Source organism: Monodon monoceros, unplaced genomic scaffold (genome assembly GCF_005190385.1).
Source record: "Monodon monoceros isolate NGI ecotype Baffin Bay Population unplaced genomic scaffold, NGI_Narwhal_1 Super_Scaffold_13, whole genome shotgun sequence".
NCBI classification, from domain to species: Eukaryota; Metazoa; Chordata; class Mammalia; order Artiodactyla; family Monodontidae; genus Monodon; species Monodon monoceros.
This window is the reverse complement of record NW_021703769.1, coordinates 15,169,475-15,183,181: the sequence shown is the minus strand read 5'-3', so window position 1 is coordinate 15,183,181 and position 13,707 is coordinate 15,169,475. Positions and strand designations below refer to the sequence as shown.

Below are 13,707 nucleotides of genomic sequence, written 5' to 3'. Positions count from 1 at the left end.
AGACATCATCTCCTCCATAATCTCCCTCCTCTGCTCGTATTGCTCCCGGATTTTATTCCTAATTTAGCTCTGATTCTGTGATTGTCAGTGTCGATGAAAATTAATCTATAGTCAATCTGTGAAAGAAGCGGAAAATTTTATTTGAGCCAAGTTTGAGGATTGTAACCTGGGAACAGCACCTCAGCTCTGAGAACTGTCCCCCCATTAGAAGTCAAGGCACAGTTATATAAGTTTTTTGAGACAAGTGTCATTGTGACCCCCTACAAGATCAAGAAGGAATGTTATCTTTTAAGAAGTTGTCTTTATGCTAGGAGAATGTTGCTGTTTATGGTTGAGCAGGTATTTCTGCTGATGGGGAGGTTTGGTTGACGCATAATGCAGATACACAATGCTCAGTAGGGGGGAGAGAGGAGGCCAAAGGGCAGAGAAAAATTTTTATGTTCAAATTTTTGTCTTGCCATAAAATATGAATTTTATTTCACATCAGTTTGCAGTTTTTCTCAGACTGTGAGGTCTTTAAAGGCAGGAAGTAGGTCTTTATTTTTCTCTCCCCAGACCTAATAGGATCTGGCACCCAACATGCACTTATAAAGGTTTGTTGACAAAAACCTGGTCTCTGCCATCAGGTATTTAGTTATACAATTGACCCCTGAACAAGGAAGGAGTTAGGGACAACCAACTCCTGCACAATTGAAAATCCGTGTGTAACTTCACTTGGCCCTCCTTGTCCAAGGTTCTGCAGCCTTGGATTCAACCAACCTTGTGTTGTATAATACTGGAGTATGTATATATATATATATATTTGGCTGCATTGGGTCTCCATTGCTGCACACAGGCTTTCTCTAGTTGTGGCGAGTGGGGGCTGCTCTTCGTTGTGGTGCGCGGGCTTCTCATTGTGGTGGCTTCTCTTGTTGTGGAGCATGGGCTCTAGGTGCGTGGGCTTCAGTAGTTGTGGCTCACAGGCTTCAGTAGTTGTCACTCGCGGGCTCTAGAGCACAGGCTCAGTAGTTGTGGTGCACGGGCTTAGTTGCTCCGTGGCATGTGGGATCTTCCCAGACCAGGGCTCGAACCCATGTCCCCTGCGTTGGGAGGTGGATTCTTAACCACTGCGCCACCAAGGAAGCCCTGTGGTACATATATATTTTAAAAAATCCACATGGACCCATGCAGCTCAAACCCATGTTATTCAGGGTCAACTGTAATTATTTGTGTAAACTCATAACCCAACCAGACCTTAAACATTCTGAGGGTAGGGTGGCTGTTCCATCCGAATCCCCTTCCAGTCTGAATTTTGCCTGAGATTCTCCTGGCCCAGAAAATGGATCAAGATTTCTGTAAACCAATCACAATAATCTCATTCTTTTGCCAGTGATTGGGCAAGGGGTGAGCATGTGACCCTGATCTAGCCGAGGAGATAGGAGGATGTGTGCTGGGTGCTTATGGGAAATTTTTCCTTCCCTGATAAGATAGAGACACAGGACGTCAAAACAGCCTTTTTTGCTCTTTTTCTGTTGGGTTAAGGACATGGTACCTGGAGGTGTGGCAGCCATTTTGCAATTGTGAGTCAATAAGCCCAAGTATGAAAAGCCAACATGCTGAATCAGGCCAGAGAGGAAAGATGAAATCGATGTGCTTGTGCCCCTGAATCAGCCCTAGAACTGCTGACTTCTGGACTTCTTAGTTATAAACAAGATATGCTGTAAGGTCAGGCCACAAGATGGCTGTTCTCTTGCTCTCTGTACATCCCCTGGCGGACCAGGGCCTACTGCACCTATATCCTACTCACATGACTGACCTTCCTCCGTACTTGTCCTAGGCCCCAGCTAATCACGGCTTATCAAAGGGGTGGTGAGGGGCATGCCCCTCTGCTGGTTTCCCCAGTAACTAATGAGCCCACCTGACATCAATTCCCCTATAACTGGTAATTCCCCCCCCCCCCCCCCAGCAAAGACTGCCACTGTGTCCTGCCTGCCGTGAACTGCACACGGGTGGGGTGTCACTCCAGGACCTTGCTTCAGGCATGTAAGCTCCCCCATCCATCAAACCATTGATGTCTGTGTTGCTGATCCCAGGTTCTTTCTTCGGTCTTGAAGCTGGGCAAGCACAGGCCTTGTAGGTGGTGCAGCCCAACAAATGCCACTGTGCCTTAAACCACCATTTAGATGGTTCTTTCTTTTTCAGTTGCTTGAGGCTGAATGTATTCTAAGCGGTATACCAGACAGTACACCTGGGGCAAGTTGTATTTTCCCCAAATGGCTGAAACAGTATTTCCAGTTCTCCATGCTCCTCCAAAACCTTGCCACTCCCCTATCAAGAGATGGACTCATATGTCCACTCTCCTTGAAACTGGGTGGGTCTTTGGGGGCCCCTTCAACAGGGGAAATGACATTATGTACCTTCCAAAGCTATGCCATTGAAAGGCATTACAGCTTCCTCCTGGCTCTTTCCACAAATATACTTTAGAAGCCAGCCTTTATTCTGTGAGGAGGCTCAAGAAAAATGGAGTTGGACCCCCCATCCCTGATCACCAAGTGGGCTTCCAGCCAACACTAACACCAATTTGTCAGCCATGTGAGTGAGCCATTTTGGACAGGGATTCTTCCAAATTCTGACTGCCGCTGACTGACACAATGGAGCAGAGGAATTATGGGTATAATTCTTACTTCATAGGGTTTTTTTGAGGCTTAAGTGGTAGCTTAGAATTGTGCCTGGCACATAGTAGATTCTCAGTAAATGTTTTCCTCCTGTCAGGAGAATGGCTCCATTACTCCGCTTTTAACATATGGGGTCCCATACCTGGGTGACCCTGAAAGGTGGTTGATCAGGTGTTAGGTTTTGTAGATGGCCTATCTTTGAGAAAAGCAGGACAATTAAAACCAGTGAGAGGCTGCTCTGGGTAACTTTCTCTGTGAGTAAGTTAGGTGGAATCTTCCACTTTCTTAAACACTTGCTGATGGTAGTGGCAACTGAGGATTTATGAACTTCCACAGCTGTAACTGGATCTCTGAGTGGAGAGGAAGCTCTGTCTCTCATGCCCAACCAGAGGGTCCAAGTGGTTGTCCAGTTTGGTGGTGCAGGCTCTGGAATCAGATCCATCTGGATTTAAATCCCCAAACCTATACTTTTAGCTATGGGAGCTTCACCTCTCTGGCCTTACGAGAATAATATTACCTAACTTACAGTGTTTGAGAATATTAAATGAGTTAATAGTAGTAGAGTACCGCAAACGTGATAAGCAGTGTCAAATAATTAATAGATAAGATTGGAGATAACGTTACAGGCTTGATATAAGGATTAAATGAGATAATATATGAAAGCAAGTACATGGTAAGAGCTTAATAAACATTAGCTATTTTTATGTCCTCAAACTGACTGAAAGGTAAGGCTCTTAAAAGGATGCGGCAATTTGCAGGCTGATGCTATGTGACATCCAATGAGAGGTCATGCACGTTCCAGCCTCCACCTGGAACAAGAATTCAACCAGAAAGGAACGGTAGGAAACCACAAATACCTCCCGCGTAGAATTTGGCTTGTTAAGAATCCACAGTTCTTATCAAGCCGGTGCTTCGCAAGAAGCCTCAGTATCTCCGTCTGAGAAATGAGGGGCCGGGCCCGAGGCACAGATGGGTTCTTGGTTTCGACACCGAGTGTCTTGGGCGAACAATGTCGCAAGAGACAAGGACGCCGTCCCGAGCTTGATTGAAGAGGCCTCCCCCGGGAGGAGGCTCCAGTGCTCCGCAGTTCCGGGTCCGCGCCTCGGCGCTCCACGTGACTCGGGTCCACACCACGTGGTCCAGGCCCGGACCTCGCGGCCCCGCCCCGCTCCCGCCCCGCGCGCCGCTTCCGGTAGGGGCGGAAAGCGGAAGTGTGGGAGGGTCTGCGGGGCGGGATCCAGGAGGTCCCGGGGGAGGATGGATCAGTGAGCGGGTCTGGGCGGCTGCCGGCAGCGCCATGGAGACGGTGCAGCTCAGGAACCCGCCGCGCCGGTGAGGGGCTGCTGGCCAAGAGGAAGGGGGTGGGGGGAGAGGGAAAGGCGGGAACTGGCGGAGGGGAGACATTGGCGTGCGAGACCCCGGAGGGGACGGATCTGCGGGGTGGTCCGGCTGATGGGGCACCTGCTGAATCAGGGACTTCTGGCTGGTGGGGGTCCGGCCGAGGGGGATAAACGTGGGGCTGGTTAGAGAGATCGCTTGCTGAGGGGGACATACTGGCGGAAGTGGGGGACAGGTGGGGGGAGCAGCTGCTGAGGAACGTGGGGACAAGTTAGGGAGAGCACCTGCTGAGGGCGGGGGCCACTGGGTGAGGACTGTCCTAGAAGGGACTCACTGAGGTAGGGAGCATGCTGAAGCCAGTTGAGAACCTACGAGGGGTCTGGCTAAGGGATGGGTCGGGAACTAGCAGAGAGGAGAGCTGGGCAGACTTTCTAAGGGAGGGAGTCCCACCCGAGGGGTGCAGTGGAGAGGATCTGCTGAGGGGAAAAGCTTTGCGCCTGGGGCTGAAGATGTGCCAAGGCAGGTGGACGGTCTGGCAAGGGAGGCTTCGTGGAGGAGAGCATGTAAGAAGATGATTTTGGTAGTGTCCCCACTCTAGATGATGGCACCTTTCATCCCTGATATCCAGGGTCCTCCAAATTTTCCTCATATCCAGCACTGGGAGGTAGAGAGGGAAATAAGAGACCATTTTCAGGACGGGCAAATTGAGGCCCAGAAGAGTTGAGACACAGTCCTGTATGTTGACTTCTTTGCTCTAGGTCTGGGTCACTGGACGTGGCCAGACTGTGCCCTTTTCAGGTCTGTATTGTTTTATATCAGCTCCAAATCCTCTTGCTCCCTGGAAATTGTTTTAAGTCAAGATCTGGGGGGGTGGCTGATCCTGAAAAGTCTAATCCCCTGAGTTGGTTGCAGTTGTATCAGTGATTTGCTCTGTGGACACCGGGGTCTTCTCTCACTCTGCCACATCTGGAGAAAAATCGAGAGTAGAGACTGAGATGCCAGTGCAGTTCGCTTCAGTTTCACAGAGACCTCTGACTTCCTGCAGCAGAATGAACTCTAAAGTAGGAAGTGTTCAGTGTGTGGGAATTCGGGGCAGTGGAGAGGTGAAGGGAAGGGATCGACAGCCTGGGCTGCGCCCTTGGCTTTGTTAGAAGGGCACAAACACTGCAGAAGGCAAATAGCTGGTTGGGATGGACTCAGCTCACCCTACTGTAGTGTGCTGAGTCTGAAATAAAATCATTATTGCACTCATCTAGCACTTACTGGGCGCCAGACACTATTCTCAGTGCTTTCCATGTCTCTTGTTGAACCATATGAATTTGCTGATATTTGACCATTTTTGATCTATAAAAATAGAAGTTTCATATGGTTCAACTTATCGTTGACTCGTTTGACCCTCACATCAATCCCATCGCCTGTATCTCTATTTTACAGGTGAGGAAACTGAGGCCCAGAGAGGTTAGTGATCAGCCAAAAGTCCCACAGTTACTAAGTGACAGAACTGAGATTTCTTTTAAAATTAATTAATTAATTAATTTTTGGCTGAGTTGGGTCTTTGTTGCTGCGCACTGGCTTTCTCTAGTTGCGGCGAGCGGGGGCTACTCTTTGTTGCGGTGTGTGGGCTTCTCGTTGCGGTAGCTTCTCTTGTTGTGGAGCATGGGCTCTAGGCGCACGGGCTTCAGTAGTTGTGGCACGCGGGCTTCAGTAGTTGTGGCACGCAGGCTCTAGAGCGCAGGCTCAGTAGTTGTGGCGCACGGGCTTAGTTGCTCCGCGGCATGTGGGATCTTCCTGGACCAGGGCTCGAACCCATGTCCCCTGCATTGGCAGGTTGATTCTTAACCACTGCGCCACCAGGGAAACCCCAGAGCTGGGATTTTAATCCAAGCAGTCTGGTCCAGAGTCCATGCTCTTGGCTGCCTCAGTCTGATGCCTTCCTGGAAGTATCCCTGTTTCACAGGGCCTTGTGTATGTTAGCAGATATATAGCACCATAGATCCAATTATAAATGGACATTGGTTATAAGTCCTTCTGAAACGTGTTCGTTCTCTCCCTGAGGCCCTGGTTTAATTGAAAAGAGAATTAGGAATCTGCGTTTTGTTTCTGCTTTTGCCTTGTGCTGTATAATCTTGGGCAAAAGAGTAAACCTTTTTGGTTTTGACACACTCATTTCCTGGGCCTTTTGGATTTAAAAATTTTTATTGAATGTGCAAGAGAAAAGCATTGCAGGGCTGAATTCTTTTTTTTTTTTCTTTTTCAAATTATGTATAATTTTTAATCAACATACAGGAGTACAACTCCTCTCATGAAGAGGGCAAGTACTCTGTAACACCTATAAGGTTGCTCCAAGCTTTTCTAACCTTACAGTGTGATTCTCAACCATCTTCAAGATCACTGAGATTAAATAAGTGGAGTATTAGTAAACTCTTGCTGGTCAGTATTTCAAAAAAAATTGTCCAGGAGGGCTGAATACTTAAATGACTCGTGCTTTCCTGCTTTCCTGCTCACCATAGCTGGTGAATTGCCGGGACTTGCAGCCAGTTAACTTTATTATCATTTGTATCAGTTTGTTAGGCCTGCTGTGTCAGGTTCACAGACTGGGTGACTTAACAGAAATTTATTTCCTCACAGTTCTGGAGGCTAGAAGTCTGAGATCGAGCCATCAGCAGGGTTGTTTTCTGTTGAGGCCTCTCTTCACATGGTCTTCCCTCTGTAACTGTCTGTGTCCTTATCTTATGAGGACACCAGTCATGTTGGATTAGGGCCCACCAATTGACCTCATTTTTACCTTAATTACCTCTTTAAAGGCCCTATCTCTAAATACAGTCACATTCTGAGGTACTGGGGGTTAGGACTTTAACATGAATTTGAGGGGGTTGGGACAGGGAAACACATTAATTTTATTTTCATTAAAAAATTTCATCCATTTATCTTATATATTTGTTGTAACCCACAACAACTTCTGTGTGGAAAGAGGGATAGGTATATATAAATAAAATGGACCTTACAAGAGTTCTAAGGTGGGAGAAAGAAATTTGGGAATTAGCCAAACCGGTGAGTAACTACTTCATAAACACCCTTATTTGTGTTTGGAAAGATACAGGTGTCTTTTCAGAGATTCAGATGGCATGTGTTTCCAACAAGGGAAAGCAGTCCCAATGCAGGAAGTGTTCTTTGTGTCCTTGAGTTTGACATTTGTGTGTGACTAAGTGAATGATGATAGATTAAAGTTGACGGTTTATGCAGGAGTTTATGATTTTAAAAAGTGAGTTGCCATTAGATACAAATAGTGTGGTGGAATGTGTAGAGTACATTTCTGGGATGCTGGCCGTCCACGTGGCCACCTGACTTAGGAGCGGAGTATCCCCCTGTGTTGGATCCATGGAGGCTGTGTTGGCCAGGCCTGTTAAGTTATGAGCAAGCAGTGAAACTACCTAGGACCTGGGGAAGTACAGCTGAGAGGGCTGAATCATCAGAGTTGGGCTGTTTGGTTATAGTGCTTCTTCCATGAAGACTCATGTAAAAAATAGCATTGAGTCCCTTATCAAAAGATTTTCCATAGAAATCTTATTTGTCGATAACACAGTAATACTTTTTCAGGGTGAAATTCTTTTTAGTTTTGAAACCTCACAAGGATTGCTGAGAAAGGTTTATGATTCTCATCATTGCATTCATTAATCCATTTAACAAATGTTCTTATTGACCACCTCTGGGTTCAGGCACCAGAGATAAAAAGATCCCTTAAGACCGGACCAAAACCAAACAAAAACGCCACTTAGATTGTTTTAAAGAAGTATCTGAGCACTCATATAAAGTTTGTCTGTCACAGTATTATCAGAGGCCTGCAGCTGTCTCTCATGGCAGTGGCCGTTTCCTTTGTTATGCTGTGTTCTCAGTAATAGTTGAAATAGTGAGTTTTGCTTTTTGTAAACCACGAAGTCACCACTTCAAAGGAACACATTTGATCTTCCTTTATATGAACTGTTTATAAAACTGTAATTATACTTGAGAAATGAGGTATTGTCCATTGTTTAAACAGTTATAAATTCAATGCTTCACCCCCCCTCCCCCGGGTTATGAGATGTTCATTCTAATTTCTGAGTTCATAGAAATTTCACTTCTGACATTGAAGAGGAATTTCACTTCAGTCCTTCTTGTTTTGAAACTGGGAGTTTTTGTGATGTCATTGGAATTTAATTCTTAGAACCTTTTGATTTTCAAAGGTCGGTGTGGTCGTGTTTGTTAATTTTCAAGTTATGGAAGTTACTGACTTGGAGCAGTTCTCCATTTCTCTAGTCTTTGACATTGATAAAATCCTGTTAAGATTGTCTTTTTGAGATCAGCGTTTATTGGTGGATACACTTGATGTGTTGAGGTGTGTGGGTTTTTTTTTTTCTTTTGTCTCTTTTTTGGCTTCTTTCATGGTTTTGCCACTTTATCTAGGAAGGTACACATTTATGTGTATGTGTATTTTTTTTGTTCAAGTCTTTTCTTGTAAAAATTGGTATTGTCCAGCTAGTTTAAACATTTTTCTTTTCAAAGAAATTTTCAGTGGACTACTTCCATATTTCACCATTTCCTGAGCTCTCCTTTCTTTGTTGTCCTTTGTAGTTTCAGGAAACCATTGTGTAGAACCCACACACGCAAATAGTCCTTAGCAAACTCCTCCTTTAAGCTTGTTAATAATTTTCAGAGGTCTCAGAGTTTTTTTTTTTAAAAACCCTACTCTTAATTTATAACCTCCCACGTTTGTCATAGTCAGAAAAATCCCAATTATCTGGAAGTTGTGAGCAGCACCTATCTTTGATTTCGGGAGATAGTCAGGTATACAACTGCCCATCAGAGAGTCTTGGTGAGACTATTTGAAACTCCCAGCTGCCTGGTTAGTTTTTACTTTTGGTCACGTCTGAGTGTATACTCTCCACTTTCTGTTTCTGTGATACCTACAGAATCCACGTGTTTCGACAGAAGTGCCAAAGTCTTGCTAATGGAGGGCAAGACTCTTCTATGTCTTCCTTGGCCTCTAGTCTAAGACCATGTTTCAGTTCATAGCTAAGCTTGCATTAAACATCTTTTCTGAACAGAGAGTTATGCCATCTTAATTCATGGAATCTCAAGATTTAAATGGATTCTGAAGGTTATAGCTAATGCTTAAATCCACTCTATAACATTTCAGCCACACGAGGACTCATTTTCTGTTTAGATGCTCCAGTGATGGGAATCTAGGGACTTCTTAAGGCAGTCTAAACCATTTAGTAACAACTTTTATTGTTAGAAAATTCTTACTCCTGTGGAACTGAAGTCAGCCTCTTGGTAGCTCTTCACCGTCTGGTCCTGATTCTGCTGATCAGGGTGACCAAGGACATGTGTAACATGTCCATAGACCAGCCCTTCAGCTTCCCTTGAAGTTCTCTTAGCTTGCCTTTATGGTCATTTACCAGTGAAGACTTTGTAAAGAAATCCCTAAGATGCTAATTATAAAATAAATAATGCATTTTGTATTCTAGTTGCTAGCAAATAAAATGTATTTTATGTTTAAATTTCTTCATCCACAGGCAGCTGAAAAAGTTAGATGAAGATAGTTTAACTAAACAACCAGAAGAAGTGTTTGATGTCTTAGAGAAACTTGGAGAAGGGTGAGTACACAGAAAATGTAGGTGGACTCAGTAGGTCCCAGTCTTTTTCCTGCCCCAGCACCAGAAGGATGTGAACCTTTCTTGTGGCAATAATTTGGAAAACTAAGGAAAAGGAAGGGGAATGTTGCATATCACCACTGCTCTGGGTAGTGTAGGAGGTAAATTTAATACTTGAAATGCCCTTTCCCTCTTCCCCCAATTAGTTCTATAGACAGATTTAGTGATTCCTGATCTTTTCAACACCATGGACATCTATTGTTTTCTCTCTTGTAAAATCTGTGGTTTGCATGATTTTATCTATTTAACAGATAACATAATTAGTTTTTACTTCATTTAAAATTTTTTTATTAATCAGACATATTTTAATTTTCTGTTCATAGCTTCTGAGAGATATGCAATAACTTGTTTCATGAAAAAAACACTGGAGGGACTTCCCTGGCGGTCCAGTGGTTAAGGCTCCACACTTCCACTGCAGGGGGCACGAGTTCCACCCCTGGTCAGGGAACTAAGATCCTGCATGCCACACAGAGCAGCGAAAAAAAAAAAGGAATTCAGCATTTTATCAATAGTTAATGCAGCTTTGGGAAATACAGTAAATAAGTCAAGGACTGTCACTACCTTTACATCTTTCCTAAGAGATCCAGAATTACAGATTGGGAACCAGAGGACTTCTTGAAACACAGATTGTGAATGAGTTTATAAAATACTGGTGAAATGATATTTGGTAGTAGATAGTGGCCGTCATTGGCTTTCCTGATACAATAAACGTTATATCATAAGTTTTTATACTTTTACATATATTGATACTCTTAATCTTTGTATGTTTATTTCTTTTTCTTAAGGACCAAGACATTAAAATATTAGAGACACCCTTTCTTAAGTTTTTGTTGTTCATTTTTGAATAGGTAATCAAGTCACATGATCCAGAATTTTAAAAGTGTAAAAGTGTTACAATGAAAAAAATTTGCCTCCTGTCTCTATCTCTCAGCCACCCAGAAGCAACCAGTATAGCAGTTTTTTATGTGTTCTTCAGAGGTAGTTTATGCATATATAAGCAAATAAACATGTGGGTGTGTGTTTGTGTAATTTTGTAAAATCTCTTGGGAGTACTTCTGGTTCAAGAGAAGACCTGAAATGTTAACTTATAAAAGTGTCAAATTAATGTCTGTTCTTTAAAATCAGCTTTTTTATGTCATTAGATTATTTTGGAGTTTAGTGTTATTTATGCCTAATATAGATGTGCAATGTTAAACCCAATCCTGGATTACATGGAATAGGTTTTCATGGATTACCTCCTTGTGAAAAACATTAGTCATCATCTTTTTGTAACTTGGAAAAATACTCTTTGGAATCAAGCAAGAAATCAAGCAGAGAAGGGAAGTAAAAGATGACACCACCTGCGCTGCTAAAAGACAAGTACACGATGAATCTGAAACCACAAGTTGACTTGGCATTGTTAAAGGTATGCGGGGGGGGGGGGAACCCAGTCCTTCTATGTCTCTTGCTTGCCATTTTCAGCTCTAACTTGATATCCTTGGTATTTCCTCAAGGCAGTGAGTCAAAGGCCCTTAATCTAACCATGCTCACAGGGTATACTTAGACTAAGATCAAGAGTGGTAGGCATAGTTGACTATTTATGTAACTAACCTGTTTCTTTCATTTTTAATGAAAGTATATTACAGTTGTAAGAACATAGACTCTGAAGTCAGACATATCTGGGTTAAAACTTGCTCTACTGTTTATTAGTCATAATAAACAAGTGAGCTCGAGCACATTGCTGAATATTTTGAAGCTTCGCAAACCTCAACTATAAAGTGGGGATATTTGCATCTCCGTCATAGGGTCGTGTTGAGCGTTTCGTGAGATGGGACTAAAGTACTTAGTGCAGTGCTTGTCACCTAATAAGACCTCGTTAAATGGCAACTATTATTATTTTATTTTTAAATATATCAATTGAAGCATTTTTTCAGACCTTATCATGACAAATGAAAGTTAAGTCATAAGTCTTAAAGTATATTTAGGTGTTTTTGAAGGGAGCTCTGTTTGGGTTGTTTGGTTTTGAGGAATGTCAAAAGAATACTGTAGACAGAGAGTGATCAGGAATGTAAAATAAGGAGAAACTAAGCTAATTATGATTATTTTAAATTATGTTTTAGATCTATGGATGTCTTCATTAAGGACCTTGGAAATTTCCCTGTAAAGACATCACCAGAGAGAAAACAATTAAAACTTCAGATCTTCCCATGTTATCCTCATATTGTCTTTTTAAATGATACCACAAGTGCTTGGATTTCTGTCATCCCGACTGAATGAGCCTGAACAAGCTTCATTTAATGAGCAAAATCCCAAAGGAAAACCCAAACTGTGCTTCCTTCCTAAACACAAATGGCCATGCCATCCCTAAATAGTTCTGGAAAATGAATGGATTGTGAACTCTCACTGACATGGGCCTTGTGAAATGAGCTCTGGCTAAAAGGTTGTATCGGATTCCCAAGGCTGCAGCTATTCTGCATTTTGAGGAAATCATGTGGATCTGTGGCAGAGCAGAGCCAAAGCTCCAGACCAGGATGGATGGACAGCACTTGGAAAGTGTTTTGAATTAGAGCCTAGTGCCTTTTTTTTTCCTCTTATACTTAAAGTTTTACACATTGACTCATTTAAGTTTTTAATCATAGGATAATAACAAAAACATCTTGCCCATGGTTTCATAGCTAGTGAGTGGTATTAAGACTTATGCCTGGTTAATTTGGCCTCAAATACTGTATAATTTCTATGTTTCTGTATTGACCCTTGCCTTGCATAGCTTGTGGGAAGCACTTCCATCCCCACCATCTTTGTTCTCTGCCAGTTAAAATTCATTGAATCACTAGTTTTTGTTGTAGGGAATTAGGTCTTAAGGGACTTGCCTATAAGGGAGCATGACTGCTAAAGCCTTCTAAATCCTTTGTACTGTAAGTGTGATCTGTGGGATCATGAATCTTAATTGTTCCTATGAGCTCTTGGAGTTTTCTTGGCTGTCCAGATAGCATAGTGAGGCGTGGAGGGTGTGCTGGTCAAGACTGCTGAGTAAGTGCACGTAGTAACCTCTCCATTTCAAATATATAAGAATAATAAATGAAAAAAATTTTTTTAAATATAAGGATACATAGCCAGCTATAGACCAGGGGTAGAAAAGATAGCTGTCATCGTAAGAGGAGAGTAAAGCATGCCTTGTCCTTGTCGGGAGAGTGTGGATGGGCTTCCTGTATGAAGTTGTGGTATCATTTTCCTGTGGCCTGGGGAAAAAGCAGAGGGACTGGTCTGACTATAGGAACTGGGCCTGGACTGTATTCAGGTATGGTGTCTTGAGGGGCAAAACCCCTAAATCCTAGTGCAAGACCTGGTTTAAATTGTACAGCCTAGATGACTGAGCTAGGGGAACCATGAAACCATCCTGACATCATGAAACACTCATGACAGTGAGCACTGTGTAGAGAAGAATCATTCAAAATAAAAGGAAACCCATACAAGGAAATCCAGTGCCGTGAGATAATCAACAGACCTAACAAGTGGGGGAACTCCCACCCGAGGAAATAGAAATAATGGAGCCATCTGAAACAGGATTTAACGTTTGTTTACGATTTTCAAAAAGGTAAAAGGAGGGAATAACATCCTTAAAAGGAGAACACGAAATTATTAACCTGAACAACCCCATGAAAAAGAAAAAGTTGGGAATCTTGACCATGAAAACTACAATAATTAAAGTTCTAGAGCCCAATAAATTGGATAAACAGTCAACTAGACAAGCTGAAGAGAGAATTTGTGAATTGAAAGCTAGAAGTGAGACTGATCACAAAACGCAGGACAAAAATATAATGTTGGAAACTAGGAAGACAGCATGGATTGAGGAGGTCCAATATAGGTCCAATAGGAGCTCTAGAAGGAGATTAGAAGTAATAGAGAGGAAATAAAGAGATAATACTAAGAATTTTCCAGACTTGAATAAAGCTTCAGATTGAAGAAGCTTATGGAGTGCCAAATAAATCAACTTCTAGTTATAGTAAAATTACAGAATGTTAAGGATAAAGAGAAATCTGAAAAGC

At 42.9% G+C, this 13,707-nt stretch overlaps 1 protein-coding gene across 3 annotated transcripts in view; it reads left to right on the top strand.

The window, feature by feature from the left end:
- The first annotated feature begins 3,905 nt into the window (after nt 1-3,905).
- The window catches only part of STK4 (serine/threonine kinase 4), an 89,918-nt gene continuing 80,116 nt past the window's right edge, over nt 3,906-13,707 (top strand). The window contains exons 1-2 of one of the 3 annotated variants that reach the window (XM_029219977.1): nt 3,906-3,986; nt 9,545-9,625. In XM_029219977.1, the coding sequence (XP_029075810.1) occupies nt 3,952-3,986; nt 9,545-9,625 (116 nt within the window). In that variant the 5' untranslated portion in view covers nt 3,906-3,951. Of the gene's footprint in view, nt 3,987-9,544; nt 9,626-10,902; nt 11,088-11,826; nt 12,102-13,707 lie in introns of those variants that run through there. The other 2 variants (XM_029219978.1, XM_029219979.1) reach the window with 2 other exon arrangements.